Here is a 23,004-nt window from a genome sequence, read left to right as displayed (position 1 = left end):
GTTTCAGTATGCACAGGCCTAGAAAGATTGTCAGCAGCTTGAGAGATCTGGAAAAGGTCTTTGAAAACATTATTTCTTACCACGCCGTTAAACCAGTATTTTTTGTGCCACATGTCAATAAGTTTCTTTTTCCTAATTAATATATTACCTTCTGTTGAGACAAATATAACAGGCATCTACATGCTTAAGTTTCCACGTGAGGAAATTTTTCTGGATTTATGCTGTGTCTACAAAATTTTTCATCAGATATTAATGAGTGCTGGATCATACAAACACTAATTAAGAAATACAATGTTTACTGAGAAAACTAGTTCTATTGATCTGTATGATGTTTTCGACAGCCGTTTACATAATCTAGTAGTAAGTCTCTGCATGGCTAAGCATAAATAAGGACTCAGCCCTTAGTATCTAAAATTTCATTCACACCAAAGAAGTGCTGAATTCCCTCTTCAACCTCAAGAATTAACATGACTAAATTACTCATTCATCCTAAGCTCTCTCTGGATTAACACTTTTAATTTTAGATGGCTTTGAATGGTCTCAAATCTATTCACTGGTTTTGGTAACGTTCTGAGTATTTAAGGATCTTATTGAAATTGCTATTACTAGGAAACTGAAATTCCCATAGGACAATTGATCTGCAAGGATCTAATTTTAATTTACCCTGATTTCATCTGTTAAAAAATCACTTTTTAAAAGATGATAAATGCTTTCTATGCAAAAATAAATAATTATGCATTTATAACTATATAGGAAATAATTAGAAGGGATGGAGACCACTGAAAAAGACATGTGTTGCCTTGGTCCATATACAGAATATACTATAAAGCCGTTTGGGGAAACTGGCTTATATCTTACTGACAAAAGCCATTGTATGGTCTAAGATGAAAGCAAAATGAAATATGCAAAAAGATATTACACATTTTCCTAAAAAACTAAAATTGAAGATCAAGCATTTTGAGATTTACGGTTTTATTTATATAACCTACTGTTTAAAACATGCATTTTAATCAGATGCCTTGTAACCTGGCTCCCCGAACACCTTGAAGAAGTCAGCCTCACCGTGTTTCATTGTTGCATACTAATATCTTTGAACTATGTCAACACTACGCAGTTCTCGGTTGCATACATTAGGCTTTAGTCATGTTCTCCTTTGATGATTTTCTTGTTTGGCATATGGTTAGATTTGATATTGTATAAATTATTCATTGGATTTGATATCCCTCCCACTTCTGCTGTTTGCATTATGGAGATATAGGCTTGGCTATATTTCAAGCAAGAGTAAGGCACACTCTTCTGTTATTTCTGCACATGTAGAATGGAAATTCTCAGTTTAGTTGATTACACGCAAAATCAATTCATGCAGTACAGAGGGTGTCACAAGGTAAAGTCTAAATGAAAGTATTCCTCAGGAAAGGGAGATCTGGGCTACATCTGCCCATTTTTAATTCATGAGATGATTCCAGAGGCATAGGTTAGTTTCATGGGGGAGGCCTTCCTGAAAGTCCTGCTGAATGAGACCTCAGTTACATCTGCCCTGCTATGCTGGTTAGGTATGCATGTGCAAGGAACAGAGAGGCACAGATGAATTATTAACAGCTTTACACCCCTGTAGCACATTTGGGGAAAGAGGCTAAAAGCTGATAGTAAGACAGGTAACAAATGCCAATTATCAAATCCCAGACAGCATCATCTTATTCTGAGTCAAACTTCATACCTTTCCCTCTCAGAGGGTTACTAGGTAGTCAACCTCAATATAGAATGTACTGGGTTAGGCAAATATACGTTCAAGTTGATTTTTACCTTGCTATCATCTCTCAAATAAACATTCATGTGAATATTCAAAACATCCATAAACACGGACTATTTAATTCCCTATGCCAGATTCAGTGAACTCTTCCCCAGATAAAGCACAGGTGCAACCTACAGATTATACTTTGCCTTTAGTTTAATTTCATATTTCTTCTCATCTTTGACTGCATTTTTGTGAACAAAACTGCATTCAGGTATGCTTCTGCATGTACAAACATTCATCCTCAATAAAAGTGTTGCTGACAGTGGTTTCACCTGAACTACCTACCATTCCCTCAGAGAGGGCTGGAGTATCCTTAGAGCTTGAGGAGAACAGGTACAGAAGCCACAAGATGGTTTTGTTGTTTTGTTTTTGGAGATTTTGTTGTTTTTTTTTTTCCTGCCATAAGAGCCAATTCAGGAGATTTCAGTTTGTATCATAAAAACACAGAGATGGTGGAAATTCAGCATGAAGGTATGGTGGGCTGCTGGCTGCAATTTCATTAACTCACTAGAAATAAGGCATTATCCTGTAACTGGGTGGATCTGCTTGCACAACTACAACATTCAGCACATCAGTTTTGCAAAATGAGCCACAATTAAAAATATTGTGAGATTTTCGGTATCACGACTATGGTTAGATCCAAATCACGTCAGCCCATGTCCTTTCCTCCCAGATATCAACAAAAAAAGGAAGTGAACAACACTCAAAGAGACTTATTTCAATGCAATAAGTAGAACTATATAACTTACACACTAATTTCAGTAATCGATAATTTATAAGCTGCATTACTGCAAAAGTGTTTTGGGTTTTGCTTGGTTTTTTTTTTTTTTTTACTCTAAAGGCTCCTTTAAATGTTGAGTTGTTAAGAGGAATTGACAGCTATGAGATATAAAACCTTCTGCAAAAAAAGGTTAAGTTTTTAGTTTTTCAAGGCTTTTGATTCATTTTGTATGGATTTTTTTAGGCTTTCTAGTCTCTTAGTATCTGCTTCAGTAATGACATTCTTTGGAGAGTTCAATATCATGGCCGCAACACTATTGCTTGCCATTAATGGTTAACACAAGAGCAGCTGTGCACAGCAAGTCCTTCATTTGGAGAGATACCATTTTATTTTATTAGAAATTGATTTTTTAAAGCTCTTCCATTATTAATTTGTCTAAGCAGGGAATGCTCCAGTAGCTGAGCGAGACCTGCTTCACCTATATCTGGAAATAGGTTCAGGATTTTTTAATTTTTTTTTTTTTTTTTATGAAGGGGAAGAGATAATACTAGCTCTTCTCTATCTATATTTTTAATCCAAGAATTTTACGACTTTAGGGACAAAATTTTTTTTCTGGATAATCAGCGCTGCAGCATTATCTTTTCTTTATCCGTGAATTTCTCTGTCTAACACCTTGTAAGCCCTAATTACGTAGGAAGATTTTAATATCCTAGTAAAATACTGGCATGAGCAATGTAAAGAGACTTTTCTCTAATTAATTAGACTTCCCATCATATTCTATTTGTTTGTTATATATATAAACAAAGTAAGGCTAAATACAAGGCCAGTAAAAAAAGGAAAGAATATAACAGTTATTGCTGTACTCTTCAGCACTGATATTACAAGATCCTGAGAAGATTAACACACCTGCTGATGTTTAAACAATGCTATGAATTTAAGTATCAGTTAATGAATATAATAGCACACTGAATCTTAAAAAACTTGACGGTTACACATATTCCTGGCTTGAAACCCTAACCTTCAGAGGATCACTGAAGAAGTCATTTTGTCTCTCTATACCAGTTTCTTTTATCTGCAAAACAAGGACAGTGATATTTTTATTACTTTTAAACCATGCTTTGAGATTTACTGAGAAAGAGGAAAAGAAAATGCTATACACTACTAAATGGGACTAGGACCAATACAGGTAGGCACTTAAATAAGCCTTAGGGGGCTTTCAACTTGAGAAAACCAGTGAATACAGCTAAAAAAATAAAGATGGTTTGGCTTGTTTTTAGTAGAGAACAAAGTATTATGTCTCTACTGATAAACAAAATAGGGGTGAGAACTATTCTCATTTTCACATTACAAATCATTCGGCTTTGAGTCCCCTCTGAACCTCTTCAGCATTATGACACATTGCAGGGGTTTAGTTTAAAATGTCTGAAGGAAGGTGAGGGTTGAGCTGTTGCCTGTCAGAAGGTGTTTTGGGGATGAAAATTAAGCTGTGTGTTATATGCCATGAAGTATACATATGCTCTGCAGTACAGCATAAAATAATCTAGGGGTGTTTGAGAACATGAAGCCTCCTAGAACAGGACAGGAGAAGCTTGTAGTATAGAAGAAACAAAACGGGGTCCAGTGCTGTCCATTGGGATAGGCTGCCAGCATGTGTTGTCCCTTCAGTCACACCATGGGGCTGTCTAAAGGATGCTAATAAAACTCTGACTTGTTCCATTTACGAGTACAGACATATCTTTAAAGCTGAGGGAGCAGATGAGCTTAAGAAACACCTGTAAGCATGATTAAGACATGCTCAGGTGTGCTTAAAGTAAGAATTAAGAATATGTAGACATTTAGTTCCAAAATTAGTCTTGTTCAGTATCTACTAATTTAGCTAAGACGGATTTGAAATTCAGAGATACTTTGCAACTTGAATTAAATACTCCTCAAGTAAACAGAGTCATGACTCCATAAATGACAGGACTGCCAACATCTCAAAATGCTACTTCATGTTTAGTTCACCTGGAGTCTGGCAAAGAGTTGATCTCCTTAGGAAACATTATCTGTCTTCATGAGCATGAAGTTCCTAATGTTCACCTAAGAAGTTGATATTGTAGCACTTTTTACTGGCTTTCCCATAGTTATATGAGCCTCGGCACAGCCAAAACAAAGCTCTCCTCTACTCATTTCCTTTCTTCTCCTGCCCTTCTTCTCTAACATGGGTAAGGTCAAACGAAGATGACACATATGTATGTCCAGGCTACGTGATAAGAGAATGGACACAGAGCTGCAGGCTGGAGGCTGCTTTTTCCTCTATGAAAAAAACCAAAACAACCCAACAGAGAGGTCACAGAGCTATGCAGCACTTTGGGGGAGTGGAAGTTGCCAGACATACCGTTTTGGGAAAGCAAGTTTTAAATTTAATTTCCCATAGGCCCTTGTTAAATCTCCAGATGGAAGTGGGAAAATCTGGAACATCAGGGGACAGGATAGTATTTCTTTTTCAGTTTTATTTTTGTTATCAATTGCCTCAACTTTTCAGATCTTGACCAAGTGCGGCACATTGCCACCTTCAGCACATTGCAGACCAAACACTGTCACACCGAGTCTTGGTTCAACATTTCTTCATAAAAGATGCTGAATCTGTTCATGCATCGTCATGCTACTGTTATTGCTATATAAAACCCACTAACTGGAATCTGAAACTATCCATATCAGTACCACCCTTTCTAGTATTACCTTTGGCAAATATTATTTAGTATACTTCCCCAGGAGAGCTGAGTCGGTGTTGCTGATCAAACAGGTTTTTTACTAAACATTCATCTAAATCAAGAGTGTGTTTCATTTGAGTAATCCTTTGCAGCCAAACTTTCTTAAGTGTATTTATTGCTGTAACTAGAAAGACTCCTATATCATATTTAACTGCAAATAAATGTCTGCTGTCTGCAGTCCAAAACAAAATACATCCTTTACTAAGGATCTTAGACTTACAAAAAAAAACCAAACCTAAACAAAGAGAGAGCTGGTATCTGGCAAAAGGCACATAAATACAAAGTGTTTTTTAAATTTGTTTAATTAGCAATTGCTACAGTGAAAATAATATGCTTCCCATTGGAGTATTTTAATGAAACATTGATTAACAATTATAATCCTCATTACCTCTATAATCAAGAAGGATTTCAAGATTAAAAGATGAATTGGTTGCTTTGTACCTACACTTCCAAGTAGCCTGCCAAAAATTTGATATTAAATTGTTCTTTCAGATAGCTGCTTTCTAAAACTGAGCAGCAAAATTAGCTGGGTAGATGCCTCACAAATAGCTGGGTAGATGCCTCGCAAAATGTAAGTAACTTAATATCTGTCAAACCATATTAAACTACTTTTTAATTAATTTATTTTTGTGTAACACATTTGTCCACTGGTCTGTGGTTAATTATGAATTAAATCTGCAGTCTGATCTATATTAAAGTACTTTTCTGTCTACATGGAGTCAATGAAGCTCTACGTGTGCAAGCCCACAGGGAATGGATTCAAGATTTAAAAAAAAAAAAAAAAAAAAAAAGTTTAATTTTTCAAACTCTTGCTACCAAAGAAAAGTCTCTTTTTGGAAACAATATTATAAAAAAAACCCCAAACCTGACCTGCATTACAGATTCTAGGTGGCCCTGCTTGAGCAGGGGGGTTGGTCCAGGTGACTTCCGGAGGTTCCTTCCAACCTCAATCATTCTGTGATTCTGTGATTCTTGTCATTTATTCTTACCTTTTAAAAAGGCATCAGATATTCTGTATTAGATAGTCCATATCTGGTAAATGAGATACATCCTTTGAGAATATTCATCCATTTCAGGTGTCTATTTGGTAACTTCAATGATCTTGCTATAGTGCTGTCAGATTACTGCTTTTAATTTGAATCAAAAACTGCTGAAAACCTATGTCCAAACTAGAATTAGGCAAGTGTCATCTTAAAATGACATCTTAAAAGCTAATACCAGTTTCTAGAATTAGAAGTCTAAACTCAAAAATTAGGCAGGATGATGTACATCTACTAGTACTAGTGAGAAGGTGCTTCAACATTTACAATAATTTGTGCTCTCTTGCCATCTCACAGAGAATCCAAATTTTAAACTTGGTGGCTCACAGTTTTCCCAATGAAACTCTTCTGATTTTGTTTACTGTTTCCAAAAATTTGCCTTTTGGAATTCCATAATATCAAATTTCAGGAGGGTTTGCTTAAAAAAAACCCCACAGAACACATTTCAGCTTTCTTTCATGGTAGTGAAAACTGAGTCTTACTCTTGAGTTATACAAAAATAATGGAAAACTGTTCCGTTGCAGGACAAAGGCTGGAAACTTCTACAAATATTTGTAAACCTGGTGGATCTTGTAAAGAAACGAGAATTGAAAACATGCATTCAAGACAACTGAGCCCTCAGACAAAAACAAAAAGGAAAGAAAATAAGTTATTTATATGCCCAGTTCTATCTTGCCTTCTGCTGACAACTCAGCTAAAATTCTGTTTGCAATCTGAACATTAAGAAACAAGAAGGGTTTTCTCCTACAAGTCATACGTGGGAGATGTTCGGAAAAGCTGATTGTGATTTCAGGTTGAAAAGAAGAAAAGAAGCTGTAACTAATTCCCTAAAATGCCACCAGGTAAATGGAGATTCCTTGTTTTCTGAGATGACTCAAGATAGCCTCTGAGCACGCACTGGACAGTAGTGCAGGATAACGACCTCAAGGTCCCTGTGGCTGCAAGTCAGACAGGACCACACACCAAACAGCACCTTGTCTAACAGAACGCAATACATATGCACTACATGCCTTTATGCCTGGGTCTGGCTTTTCTGGTCAGGCTTGTCGGCGCAAACAAAGTAACTGAAATTCTGATTTCAGTTACATTCTGGCACATGGATATTTAAAACCTTTCATATTTTTACCCATTTTTTTTTTAAATTCCCAGATTTCAATGCAGCTTGAATTTAATTTTACTGAATCTGATCTCATCCATCACTTGTTATCTTCTTGCTATGGAAATTAAATTTAGTAACAAAAGCTTAAACAACAGAAATCCCTCCCCTATGGCTTCATGAGAATGTTGCATTTACTTGCATATTGATCACAAAAGATTTTGTACGTACTGCTTACAAGGCTAAGTTTATGAGCAAAAATGCCTCTGATAATAATGTACTTGTAACATGAAGACTGAGGCATTACAGTTGGCTGTGAAAAAAATCACTTAAAATGTCTGAGCCATTTGATTTCAATGACTTGACAATTTCACCAGTCAGTCTGTTAACTTATTTTAACAATTTTAACACATTTTACCTATTGTTAAGAATTATTAAATGTAAAATAATTTAAATGAAATGCTCAGAAAATATCCAAATTTTGGGCAACTGTATATTGTATATTAAACCTGTAGCATTTTCCATTTTTGATGTGTTAGTAGCAGCTCTGTGTTAATGACAGGTGAAATGGCCAACTGCAACTTGAACAGAAAATCTCCATCATGCAGAATCCAAAGTACTTGCAAGCTAACTTCATTACATCCAGTGTAATAATTTTCAGATTGTTTGCAAACAACCACCGCATGGCCTGTACCTAGTTTTTGCACTAGTGGATGAATACAAACAGAAAACATACAGAGTCTTCTTTTCATCTTCAGTCAATAAGCCAACAAATGCCATTCAGTTTCTGAGCAGAAGGAAGTTGTCTGTTGCTACTTTGTTTCAGCAAACATTATTTCCCCTTTGAGCAAGAGGGAAATTATTAAGAGAAAGCAGAAGAGATTATGGAATAAATTGTAGTCTCATGCAAATAGGCTTATTTCTTCAGATAAAAACAGTCTGTTCCTTAAAAACGAAGGGCCCTACACACACCAGCAGGCTCTGCAGCCTCCTAGGTGATTGCTGCCTGTATTCAAGCCCACTTTTACATGGTGCAGACGTGTAACCTGGGATTACTGACGTGGGAAGAGAGGAGGGACAAAAAGCTGCAAGAAATCTCCTGGGAGCCTCTGCCTCTCGGCTTGGGAGGTTCATTTAAGCTCAAGTGCTTTCTCCTTGCCCGAGCTACATTGCGTGGATGTCTGTGCACCATGTTGTACTTTGCTGATCCTGACCCTGACTCGGGGACTTCCCAGCCTGACCTCAGAGCTGCCTTGTCAATATGGACTTGCCAGGCTGACGTGAAGCTGATCCCAGCACAAGCACTGTGTGCACCAGGAGGTCTCAATATGTCCAATTTTTTCACCTTGTCTTTTCCACACATTAGTATTTGTACTGAAGAAAAAATAATAAATAAATAAATAAATAACACCCTACTTCCTGAAACAAGCACTGAGTACAGATACTTCCAAACTGACAGTAATTCTACAAAATAGGGTAAGATTGGAAGTAAGTCAAAAAGTGTTCTGCATGTGGATGAGTACCTTTCCCCTGTCTAATCTATCAGCTGTGCCCTCCATATGAGCCCAGCAGAGCTGATACTCTTGGAAACTCTCTACATGGACAGATACTGCAAACACAACTAGACATTTTATGAATACAATTACAGAGGATGTTGATGTTTCTGTTGTTCTAAATGACAGTATTAAGATTTCAAAGTGATTTTTTCAAGTTTTCTTTTGGAAGTGTGGGAAAACAGAGTAAAAAGGAAAACTCTCCTATGATGGAGACTGCTCACCCTCCCCATCACCTACTTATACATACTTTTAGAGTTCCCTCTGAGCCTCATCTCCTCCAGGCTGAAAGTGAGCTCTCTCAGCCTCTCCTCATATGACAGATGCTCCAAGTCTTTAATAATCTTTGTGACCTTTCAGTAAGTCTCTGTCTCTCTTGCACTGGGGAGTCTAGAACAGCATCTTTCACTCCAGATGTGTCTCACCAGTGCTGAGTCAAGCAGAATGATCACCTCCCTCCACCTGCTAGAAATGCTCTGCCTAATGCAGTCCAGGTTGCCATTGTCCATGTCCAACTTGTTCATCAGAACCCCTTTTTTTTTCTGTAAAGCTGCTTTCCAGCTAGTCAACCTCCTGCAGGTACTGGTGCCTGCAGTTATTCCTCTACCAGATGCAGAACTTTGCATTTCCCTTTGTTGAACTTCACGAGATTCCTGTCAGCTCCATTCTCCAGCCTGTTGAGGTCCCTCTGAATGGCAGAGGGACTGTGTATCAGCCATGCCCAGTTTTGTACCATCTACAGACTTGCTGAGGGTGAATTCTGTCCCATCATCCAGGTCACTAAAAAAGATGCTGAATAGCACTGACCCCAGTATTGAATCCTGGGGTACACAACTTCTGACTGGTCTCTTGTTGGACTTCATGCTATTTCTCATAACCCTTTGAGACCATCAGTTTAGACAGTTTTCAGTCCACCTCACTGTCCATATATCTAAGCTGTACTTCATCAGTTTGTCTATGAGGATGCTAAGGGAAATAGTGTCAAAAGACTTCCTCTTGAAGTCAAGACAAATAACCACTGCTTTTCCCCCATCCACCAAGTCTGTCATCTCATCATAGACAGTCATCATGTTGATCAGGCATAACTTCCCCTTTCACTCATGCTGACCACTCCCAATCACTTTCTTGTCCTTACTATGCTTCAAAATAATTTCCAGGAGGACTTGTTCCATCACTTTCCCAGAGACTAAGGTGAGTCTGACACCTTGTAGTTCCCCAGGTCCTCCTTCTTGCCCTCCTTGAAGGTAGAAGTGACACTTGTTCCTCAGAAGGAACCTCAGGAACCTCGCCCAGTTTCCATGACCTTTCAATGATAATCAAGGATGGCCTTGCAATGACATCCACCAGTCCCCTCAGTACTCATGGGTGCACTCCATCAGGTCACTAGGACTTGTGCATGTCCAGTTTGTTTAAATGTTCCTTAATCTGATTCTCCTTCACTGAGGGCAAGTCATCCTTGCTCCAGAACTTCCCTCTGATTGCAGAGGCCTTCAGTTACTGAGGGTTGGTCTTACGAGTAAGGACTGAAGTAAAGAAGGTGATGAGTACCTTGGCCTTTTCCGTGCCTTTTGTCAACAAGTCCTCTGTCCCAGCAGGGAGCAGCCAACCCACATTCTGCAGCAAGTCCATATTTTACTTAGTCTTTCTTTTGCTGCTGATATTCCTGTAGAAGCTCTTCTTGTTGTCCTTCATATTCCTCCCTAGATTCAACTCCAAGTGGGCTTTGGCTTTTCTAAATGTGTTTCTACATGCTCGTACAGTGTCTCTATATTCCTCCCACATCACTTGTCCTTGCTTCCACCTCTTGTACACTTACCATTTAAATTAAGAATTTTATCAGGTATCTTCATCACCTGAAGACAGAGATTCCTGTCTTGATTCTGATACAATGCCATAAATGTATGTAGAAAGGACAATGCATTCTTACAATGCTGAAACCATCTCTTGAGAGAAAGACTAATTTGTGATACATAACTTTCAACGTAAGAATGAGTTTATATTACACCCTTCCTAAAAGTTCCATTCACTTTATTTGTTTATTCTTCTGAGCTCTTTTATTAAACTACTGTTTATTTACTCTTGAGTGGTTCAGAGCTCATAGAATAACTAATAGAAATCTCAAAATTGCTCTTGGCATCTTCATATCAAAATGGATGGTTGCCAGCACAGTAATAGAGCATAGCATTTCTCTTCACAAATGTGCTGCCATTGAAACTAATGAAAATGTTGATACTAAGTACCCTCACTAATCTTTAAAATTATTTTAGGCAAGACACACTTTCTTAAATAATTTAAAGAAGAAAAAGTTCAGTATGAGGAGACTCATACTGACTCTTTAACTCAAGCTGATTAACAACCTTATCTGAAAGAGGTGAAAAAAAACGTTTGAGACCTATGGAGGTATCCTACATCTTTGGCTCGTCTCTGCCATTTCTGTCATGATGTTTGAGAATGAGAGCTGAACCGAGTATACTCTAGGGAAAAATAGTTAATAAACAAAATGAAGCAAGTAATGTATTAATCTATAAACAGAGAAGTTGATCTAAATGCAGTGTCTAATGTTTCTATTGGGACATCTTGTAGGGTAAACATAGGAAGTGGCTGTACATTTCCCTTTTATGCCTGGCATTTCCCTTTTATGCCAGGAACATTGGAAGGACTAATTACATTGTAACATTAAAGGAAGCAAATACTTTGGTACTGTCACTTCCTCTACATGATGCTCTTAGCTACTTTCTCAAAATGGAGTTTCCTATTCCTATTCTACTGCGTCTAATTACTATTGTATCTAAGCCTAATATCATTTATTTTAGTGCATAAAGAATAAGGTCTGAGGAAAGGAATTGGTCTAAATGCCATTTATCTCAACCTAGGTCATAGTCAGAAGGAAGCTGTCTTGTCCTCTTGATAGAGACAAGGGAACACAAATGTACCAAAGAGGCAGACAAAGCACAGCTGAAAATTATATGAAATCATATATGTGATGCTAGAGGAGTGTACAACAGTACCAAAAATAGAGTATCTGTAGAAAACAAGGGGATATATGTAGTAGAAAAATGATCTTGTATTTCACACGTACTTTCCACCCATGGGGTCAGTCATAGAAAGATCCTTCATGCTGCTGGTTACTGTGGTGACAAGAACGGCCTAAGAGCCTACTTAGGACAGAAGTGATGTACTGTCTAACCCATTACTCAAGGCAGTGGGATACTATCAGATAAAAACCTTAGTTCAAGAAACCTGTGATTGAAGACACCCTCTATAGCTTAGAGGTACCAAAGATCAATTCTTTTTAAGGCAGGAAAGACTGAGTGGGATGCATTTCAGCTAATAATGAGCAGACTTATGTATGCATTTTAATTTTAGTTTTTGATACTTCCAAAATTCTTTAAAAAATATCATCACTATGGAGAAATTAATCACTTTGAAGCAGGCTTACCTGAGGCCAATATAATGAAGCAACGTTTTACAATTTATAATATTTTCAAAAAGCAAATGTGAAAAGCATCCATTCCAGTATATGAAACTTGATTTCATTTTCAGAACACTCGTGTGTGTCAGATAGGTCTCTGCAAACTGAGACAAAGAGTTTACAAAAAGAGAAAGATGGACAACCTTGCACAAAGACCTGTTCTAAAAATCTAAAACCCAAAGGGCTTACTGCTTTGAGCTATAAATGGAAGGAAGTGGGAAGGAGAAGATTCACAGAACAATGCATACACAACTTAACGACTGTCAGACTGCTCCAGCTTGCTCTGTGTGCGTGTGTGTGTGTGTAAAATCTAAGAATCAGGGAATTACCCAGGAATTTTTGAATTCAAGTTCTGACAGGGCTGGACAGCTAATAAGGACTTAGGCACTTAGCTATGGAATAAGCAGGAGGTGTGAGGATCTGACTTTTATACTAAATAATAGAATCATAGAACAGTTTGGGTTGGAAGGGACCTTTAAAGGCCATCTAGTAGAACCCCCCCTGCAATGAGCAGGGACATCTTCAACTAGATCAGGTTGCTCAGAGCCCTGTCCAACCTGACCTTGAAGGTTTCCAGGGATGGGGCATCTACCACCTCTCTGGGCAACCCGTTCCAGTGTTTCACCACCCTCATCGTAAAAATTTTTTTCCTTATATCTAGTCTGAATCTGCCCTCTTTTAGTGTAAAACCATTACCCCTTGTCCTATCACAACAGGCCCTGCTAAAAAGTCTGTCCCCATCTTTCTTATAAGCTCCCTTTAAGTACTGAAAGGCTGCCATAAGGTCTCCCCGCAGCCTTCTCTTCTCCAGGCTGAACAACCCCAACTCTCTCAGCCTCTCCTCATAGCAGAGGTGCTCCATCCCTCTGATCATTTTTCTCCTCTGGACCCGCTCCAACAGGTCCATGTCTTTCCTGTGCTGAGGGCTGCAGAGCTGGACTCAGTACTCCAGGTGGGGGTCTCAAAAATATATATTCAAAATATATAAATATAAATCTGTGTTCAGGTGGAGTACACACAAGCAACATATCCACCTGAAGAATTGGGAAAACAAGCTTCTCCCATTTTATAGAGGTGTTCTAATAAAAAATACATAGAGATTCTGAGGCTCCTGTGTTCTTTTAGTAAACAACTGGAGCAGACAGGTTAGCTAGACATAAGAATATATTTTTCAGTATATAAGATAATCTTACACTTGAAAATTAATTTCCTAGAGATTGCCACAGAGATATATTTAAGAAACACTTCTTTTTCAACACTAGGAAAACATCACTATATAGCAAGCAGTGACAAATGGTGACCCCAAACACCGTATTAATAGATCCCAAAAGTGTTGAAACAGAACACTTGGAAAGAAAAGAAATATTAAATTAGCATTTTCAATATAATTTTTTCTGCAACGTCTCACTGTATTTATTTCATCACCACCTAGCATGACAAAACAAACAGGATTCAAGAGCTATGAAATATTTCTTTCTGTAAACTAGCCTAAGGCAGTTTCTCTGCCTGTGCTAGCAATTGTGCTAATGATACAGTAACAGCTTTAGAATAATCCCCTTCACCCTCAGAAACACCAACAATCTTGCATAAGCAGAAGAGAGAGGATCTCAAAGTTCTTCCTTAACCAGTTGTAGGCAAGAGACAAGACACTGCACTCGATTGTCTTGTATCTAGTGGACACATCATTCTGTCAATGATAACAGCATCACTTAACAAGAACAGCAGCAGCACAGGCAGTATGCATTGCCATAAAACAAGCCTTTCCATTAGCTAGTACACATCAAAAATCAAATTAAGGCTACTGATGATCTAAATTCAGTAAAATATACATCTATTTAAATGAATTACTGTGATCCAGTAATGGGATTCTTTGACAGGTGGAACTGATGCTGATTAAAGTAATCAAGTTTTGTTCATCGACCTTAGCTCTAATAGCAAAGACATATTGTCAGAGATCATGGATTCTGTACGACATAAACATAGCATGGTGCAACCGTATTTTTACTGATTTTAACCATAAGATTGTCTGTCTAGTCACCAAGTCACTATTTTTAAAGCTAGGCAGGTATAAAAATCTCACTGGTAAATATTTAATTGATTCTTTATGCAACACATAGAAAACAATACAAAAATAAAATTGATCAGCTTTTCAAAGGACATCATCTTCTGCTCCTCTGAATGTAAAAAATACTAGTTACATATTTCACCCCCAGTTTCTTCCCCCTCATACTAGCTTTATGCCAGAATAATCTCACAGTCTTTGAGTTACTTCTGATATACAGAAACCCCATCTACTTACAAAAGTCATCTTTAGTTATGTTCTATTGCTTGTAAATAATTCAGAATATTTTTAAGGCAATACATGGCATAGGGCAGTTCTTTAGAAGACTTCAGTTACCTGGGTAATACCTAGCGAGGCCAGTTGCACTACCGAAAACTTGCCATAATAAAGTGGGGTCTTCTTCTCTGTTCCGCTTGAATACATCATCCAATGCTGCAGTCCAATTGAGTTCATTTAACACTATCGTTGCTGTGAAAGGCAAAACATATTTGGTATTACAAAGTTACATCCTAACACAAGCAGCAATGACTACAAAAAGCAAACTGAACTATTGCAGAAGGTAATAACATTTCATTTAACTAAACAACAAAGTAAATTTAACACGCTGCTCCTCCTTGGGAATTTTCTTTAAGTTCCTCATGCTTCCTTCTTCCCATTGCATTATTTGTATGCAATAACTACTGGCTTATTTGCATCGTCATTATCTCCTACAAATACTTTGTTTCTGAGATGTCACTCTACTGGCACTTCCCAGCTATAGAAAAGTAAATGCAAGCCTATAAAGTTGATGCTGCTACTAATCACAGCACACTGCATAAGAAAGACTAGAAAGTCATCAACAAAAATAGGTGATAAACATAACAAAAATTTCCCTTTCCAAATGGATGCTGTAAGGGGATTATATGGGAAAAAGATAATGATGAGTTATTTGAATTGGGACATTAAGCTGGGACCACATGCATGATAGTACTCATTATTGCACACTAACAAGATCTTAATGTTCATAGATGCGATCACTTACAAAAAGATCAGCAGTGTGGACATTAATATTTATGAATTGAGTCGGTTCCACAATGAACTTAAAATACAAGAAAATTCACATTTCAGCTAAACACTATGTGGCCAGTTATACAGAAACTTATATTTGCAAAGTTGTCCTGTACCAATGCTTGTTTTAATCAATCAAATACATAATATATTAACATGTTCTGTGCCTTTTTCAAAAAAAGATACTTTGGGAGACTTACTCTAAAATTGATGAACACTGCTACAGTAATAGTCATTTGACTATATTCAGTAGTCAGTGAAATTTTATTGTAATACAGAATACAATATGATATAACTTATGATAAATTACGCTTTTCACCTCATTTAATCAGCTGTAAATATCTCATTAATTCCCCCCCCCCCCCCCCCGAAATCTTAATCATGTTAGGCAATAGCAGGTATTCAGTTAATTAGAAAGAGCAAGGGCTTTTTCTTGATTTGGTCACTAATTCTTTCTTTTGTGTTGCCTAATGGCATTGTAAGAAATGTTTCTAAAACTGAAACACCTAGATTAGCAAGCCAAAAGTGGAACAGGAACTAGATGGACAAAAAAAAAATCAAAACAGTTAAAGATGTAGGTATAAATCCTATGAAAGTCAACACTGTAATACAGATCCTGCGTGCACTATGGTAGTGCACACAGGGAAGAAAATTCAGCTTCTCTTGCAAATGAGCAAGTCAAGCTGAAATAAAAAGAGTTCACATTTAAGGCACGTGAGCGGCATCACAGTACAAAATTTGGTATGTAGGTCTATATTCTAGCCCTCTGCTCCATGAAAAAAAGAAACAATAAAAATAAGGACAGGTTGAAAGTTAACATTTGACAGCCCATTTCCAAAGTGAGGTTGCTAACTGGTACTAGAGAAATGAGATCACAACATTAAATTTTATAGGTTTGTTTTTAAAGGTTAAGGAGAAATTTGCTACACCATGTGTTTGGCAGAAAGGTTTATCTGTTTTTTTCAAAGTCGTTTTAAGATAATATTACTCTCTCAAGATACAGCTTTTTATAGAAATGTCAAATTAAATTTCTAACTCTTGAGATTCCCTGTAAGCAACAAGCTCATGCTATATACCTGTCTCTCTGTCAAGTAGATAGTTATAAATATATATGTTTACTCAAGAAAGAGGAATAATTCCCTGAGGCACCATGAGAAGTTTATTATCATTTTAAAATGGTTGCTGTTCAATTATTTCTTTTAGATCCAGTGTGATCAATTGTGTTATTAAGTATTATGTACAGACTTTCTAAACTTGACTTTGTTTCAGATCTTACTTCCAGAAGTGGCTCCATGAAGTCATTAGAAGCTCTGTCCTTTACTTACTCAGACAAGAATTTCCTTTCTTGCTTGAATTTTTATTTTTTCATGTTACCTTTTCCTCATCTGATGTACAGAGTACTTGGCCCAGTGGAAGCCTATGCCAATGGTTCCTGGTGGCATTTAGGGCACTGGAGCTGTGGACACTTATTTACGGCACATGGGAGACGACAGTTCTTACCCCTTTGCCAACTGACAAAGCATTTAGCTGTCAGGATCCTCTATGAATTCCCAAGGCCCATAATGATATAAACCAATGCATTTCTTTGGCCTTATGACCTGACTTAAAATTGCTGCAGCCTCTACCCCCAAATCTGCCAGTGACTTTACCACCCTGGTCAGACCACTGACATTCCTATTCAGCAAAATATTTAATTAGGAAAAAAATATTTTTAAGTTAATCATGCTCATAAATGCTTTTCTAAATCAGTGGCTATGCACACCATGAAGAAAAACTCTTCACATATGAAATGTGGCACAATATTTCTAAAGAGAAGATTTCCTTCAGACAGTAAGCTTACTAACAAATAAATTATATTCAGTAAAGACACCTTAAACATATTACTACATTTACAAATACTGTTGCAAAAAGTGTCAGTGTAATATCATCCAAAAATGTATTGCAAAGAGTTACATATATATATATTTGAACCTATACGTTTACACACATACACACCTGCACATACACATTCATATATATGTAAATATTTATTAAAAATACATGCACATACAAAGGAGAAACTAAGGAGGCAATTACAAATAGTAAAATAACTAAGTACTGAAGTACTGAATGGATATATTGGACTTAATAATTTCAACGTTTTATTAGACTTGTTGAGACTAGGCTATAAAGCAAGAAATATAGCTTACTAGTTCTTATTTGTAATATTTGTGGAGAAGTGATGCTTTATAGTCAGAGTCAACAGTTTTATGATCCTATTTATGTCCCACTTTCCCCTTCCTCCTCCTCCTCTACAACTGTCTCCCAGAGACAAACACAGCACCCTAAAAAAATCCAGGAACTTTCAGTGTGTGGGGGGAAACCCCAACACATGAAGTTGGAATTAAAAAAAAAAAAAATGTGGAATTCAAGATGAGCAACAAGAACAGAGCATCCAAACAGAAGTAAAATGAAATAAATCTTGGAAGAGCTACCAGCAGTATGTAACACATCTGTTCTCAGGTACTGAAAAACGTATCTTCCTGCACTACAGAAATTCATAATTAAGTACCCAGGTCTCATTTCAGAAATACATTTTAACAGATGTAACAGATTTACACACATGTAACTTCAACATATATCACTTCCCTCTTAATTCACTTTCTCATTATGACAACAAGAATTTGTGCTTGGAACAGACACACAGAGTTCATTTGGTGGGACTGATATGTAAACAGCTGATTGTACAATCTTTAAAACAATTACTCCTGGAGCAGTTTGCTATCTGTAATTCAAACTTGCTCCCTTCATTCAGGGTCTTTTGTTTGTTTGTTTGTTTTCCTTCTATATACAAGTAGACTTGAAGAGAATGCACTCACATTTGTGTTAACTAATCCATTAATCAGTAAATAAGGAAAAGGGTGCTGGGAATTTTAGCTTTAATATTTTTTTTTTCCCTTAGTGCTTTTCCACAACTTATATTACTCTTTTATTTCTGCTTATAATAATAAAACCTGGAATAACCTATAAGAATAAAACCTGGACTGCAAAAGGCAAGCTGTAAATCAAGTCCCCTACTTTTTCTTTTTTAATGCAATACCTCTGGTAATAGGCAATTTCGAACCAATACCTCTAGATTCTGGTTTAAAGCCTACAGCAATGGATTTGAAACTTGCCAACCAAAGAAAAGCAAGCAAAACCTCTCATAAACAGCAACAAAACTATTCTTCAAATGGTTCCTACTAAAATATCATGATTCTCAATTTGCACATAGAAATCAATGCAGTGCTAGTTTCATTAGCTCACAGTAGAGACCATGGCACCTGTCAGAATACCCTAATTTGGGAGACATGGATTTATATTTTCATGAATATAGTGAGAATTTCATTTATTTTTCTGTTATTAAAAAATGCATTTTACTGAAATAAAACGTTTAGAGGTGTTATAGCCACACGTACTGAGATGCTGTATATCCTGGAAAAATTGCCTTTCTTTTTGAGTTCACTTCCATACAGGAAAGAGCTTTTGACTGATAATTGGCAGAAAATCTAGTTGGAGACAACCCTCCAATAAGCTTATTTCCAATTTTGCTAAAAGAAGTCTTTGAAGATTACTACTTCAAAGTACTTCAACTGCTACCTTTCACTTGATATGGGCAAGATGAAAAAATAAAATTTATCATCACACAATAGGAAACATCATTCTTGCTGGCTAATTCCACTGAACTCCATCCACCTTTTCCTTTTTTCCCTGTTCTTTATGACATGAGGTTTAGGGGTCTTGACAAGGAATGGATTCAATTTTCCTCTGCAAATGCAATCAATAAAAAATAGAGAGCACTACCATGCTCTCTTTAAAAGAACTGGAATACACTTCTGATGATTTATTCAATGTATAGGCCCTGGCCTGCATACAAGGCAGAGTACAACTTTATTTGAAAAACCTGAGAGCTATTTGCTATATCTGAAAAGATGCCGGCTGCTGTCCCCTGATGCGGGAGCTGCACATACGCTGGACAGAACAGAAGGGAGCTCCTCGGCAGGTCATTAATCTTCTTTTAGTGTGTGGAATGTGTTACACTTCCATATCCCTGTTTAATGAAGTTGACTCATTGATTTCTTTAATGATAACACTGACTAGTTATTGTTAGGAATGAAATATATATTTGCAATCAAATATTACAGTGTTTAAAAGTGGCCACAGAGGGACAATACATTTGCAAGTGCATATTTTTGTATATATGAGTGCAGACACAGACGCTTCCACCTGTAGCCTTGCTAATCAGATATTATAGAAACGCTGCTGAAGGTATAAACCAGTCTTCTTTACGACTTACGTGTTTCACTAATTTTTTCAATATTACATTCCTTCCAGCTTATGTTAAATCGCATAGAATGTTACACACTCTCAACTGCCATTGGAAAGTTGTACGCTCATTTTACAGTGGACAAAGAAGGAATGGTCTTTTTTATTTTAAGATATTTTTAGTTAGATTTTTGCACTGGTTTAGATATATATGTGTGTGTACTACAGGAAAGTGTCCAACTCAAAACATTAATCCAAAAAAAACTTCACAGCTGATTAGAAACCAGTTAGGAGAGAGTAATAGAAAAATTCTGAGAACTGGGGGAACTGGGGAGTGTTTTATCCAGCCTCTCTATAGAGGTTAAGCAAATAAATCAGCTCCAAAGGATGCATTTCCATCCACTTATACGGGTAAGCACACTGTTAAATACAGGAGCAGATCATAGGAGTGTGTATCTACAGACTGCATGCTTTAAATGTAGTTTGCACACGTACTCCAGAATACCAAATTTATCAGATTAGTTACAAACATTGTAATAACTTGTATTTCATTTTGAAAGCATCCCCCAGCTGATCTGAAAGTGTTCTGCTGCGTGTATTAACTGTATTCGGAATTAATTATATACTTTGAAAGGTAAAGAATTACAAATGCTAAAAATAGTACAAAGTGAATAAATTCTGTTCATTTTTATCAAAACAAGGATTTATGAATGCAAAGGAAATGTACTCTTTTCATTCAAAGCATGGGTGGAAAAGACAAAATATAACAGTCTTAAAATTTAACATACAATAGCTATTACATAGTGGCATTTCCAATTGGAGAGGTCATTATTTTAAGCAATGCTCTGCTGGATCTTGTAAATAAAAATCAGTTACAAAATCTTGCTTTGAAAGTAGCATTTGTATTTCCTATCATAACTGAATTTAAAATTACTGGACAATCAGAACTGTTCAGGTAATACACATTCAATGGTGCATAAGAAGTAAAGTATTAAAATACAGTTTTTAGCATATGGAACAATAATGAAATCAAATAATTCAGAAAATTTTAGAGAGTAGATATTTTACACTCTTAATTAAAAGCATAAATGATAAAATGTCATGTACTTTTTTCTTTAAATGAACAACTTCTCTACTCCCCATTAGATATCTGACATTATGTCCCAGACACTTCTATAAATAATTCTCTGAAGAAGTCACTGAAGTCTAGCATACTGTTGTGTCTCTGTCAAATCAAGTAAATTAATTGGCAATGCCATACGCTGTCTGCTGACTGGCTTAGCCACCACATGCTGATAGCTACAGAAGCACAGTAAAAGCTCATTAAAATAAGAAACGCCCAGGAGAAGGAAATGAGAATAAAAATGTCAGGAAGAGAAGATGGAATTAAGCTTCTATTATAGCTCAACAAAAAAAGAGTTAATATAATGCAGAGTCATTGACTCTTCAGTACACACTCATAACTTTTCACCAAGTTATTTATCTCTATAAAACACAAAAGACACCCATATTATATACTGCAACCTATTGCCAGTAACAGTATTTGTGCATCTTACAAGTTGGGAAGGATGAATGTTGTTCTTTGCCTTACTTCCTCTAATATGAAAATATAGCAGCATGTATTTTAGTATGGAATAATACCCAATGTGAACAACCATAAAGGACTCTATTTATTTTTTTTTCTGGGAAGATGGCAAGAAAACAAAATATATGAAAGATACTGTTGATTAGAGTGGTTCTGAAGGACTTTCAGGTTTCGTAGAGCTATGCACAGTGTAAGAACCTCCTGATTTGTTGCTATTTATTATTATTTTTTACAGATGACTTCAAAGGAGGCCTTCTAATTGGAAAAAATTCCTTCTTTAAGAAAACAGATGAAGTATTATTTTTAAATAAGTATTTTGTATTTTTATGGAAATATCAGGGATTAAATATCAACAAAACACCCATTTAGAAAGTAAGGATGACTATATTACACATATTAACTCTGGTCTTTCTTCACTTTGCTCTAATTTTTGGTTAGCATTTCAAAGGATATCATAGTGACACTCAAATTAAACTAGCTATAGAGATATGCTTGATCTTTAATGAAGACTTCTCTCTATAAAAAAAATTAATTAGGTGTTAACAAAAACAAACAAAACCAATCAAAAGACTGTCTGGAAATGCTGCTCTGGAATAATTTATTAAACTTTATCTTCAGTCTGCCAGGGTACCACCACTTCAATAACTTTCCAGTCACTGCAACACCTTACAAGATCAGTAAATCCTAAGCAGAAGCTGGGTTAAGTGAGAAGGAAAAGAGGTAGAAACAGGGCAACTCATGGAAAAATGTTCTCTCTCCTACCTCATGCTTTTTGCAATTTTTTAACCATTTTGTTAGTTCCCATTATAATTTATATTACTTGTAGTCTGAAAACTCAATTAATTCAGAAATTCTTTTCTTATTAATTTTTAATTAACGATTATTAAATGTTTGAAAATAAACTCTAAACCAGGATATTTTTTTACTGCACTAATGTATATCTCTCTATATACTACATACATATGTATATTCTATATATTATAAAATCTATATTTTAAATATAGATTATTAATAACTATTATAAAATTATTGCTATATAATTGTAGATCATATATGGAGAACATATATATCATAGACAATATTTTTTTCTGAGATTTAGGGCATTTTAATAAATATTAAATAATACGGTGGATTTGGTTAATGGATTCTAATCTAACCCCCATATAAATGAAACTAATGAATAGCAGGCTGGTTTAATCCATCTAAATGTATCTCTGGCAACAGAAATCCAAGACACACCGAATGTGAGGGGAATACAGCGCACAAGCGGGAAACGTGAGAAAAATGATGATGAGACAAGGTCTGTTTCACCACCTGAGCTGGTACAGATGTGACAGCTCCTGCTCCTGTCAATATTTTAACCATCTCATGGACAAGTCTTGCAGACTACAAATAATGAAATTTCCACAATCTTTCTTTTTGTTGTTTTTGTTGTCGTTGGTTTTGGCCAAAGGTTGCATCAAAGAGGAAGAGGAGAGATATTTTCTAAAATTCAGCTACCCAAGGAAGAAGTCCCCTCTCTCCAACAGATGAAACATCTGTCCCACATGCAACTGCATTTTGCCTTCTCAGAAGCAGAACATAAAAATAAAATAG

General features: G+C 36.3%; 1 protein-coding gene across 2 annotated transcripts in view; it reads right to left on the bottom strand.

Annotated features, from left to right (window-relative positions):
- Positions 1-23,004, bottom strand: part of CACNA2D1 (calcium voltage-gated channel auxiliary subunit alpha2delta 1) — a 436,336-nt gene that overhangs the window by 117,277 nt on the left and 296,055 nt on the right. For both annotated transcript variants that reach the window (XM_087765875.1, XM_087765876.1), the window contains exon 7: positions 14,829-14,960. In XM_087765875.1, the coding sequence (XP_087622001.1) occupies positions 14,829-14,960 (132 nt within the window). The remainder of the gene's footprint in view (positions 1-14,828; positions 14,961-23,004) is intronic.

The sequence above is a fragment of the Nipponia nippon genome, unplaced genomic scaffold (genome assembly GCF_047370975.1).
Source record: "Nipponia nippon isolate SJK-2023a ecotype South Korea unplaced genomic scaffold, ASM4737097v1 scaffold_3, whole genome shotgun sequence".
Taxonomy (NCBI): domain Eukaryota; kingdom Metazoa; phylum Chordata; class Aves; order Pelecaniformes; family Threskiornithidae; genus Nipponia; species Nipponia nippon.
This window is presented reverse-complemented; position numbering and strand designations above follow the sequence as displayed.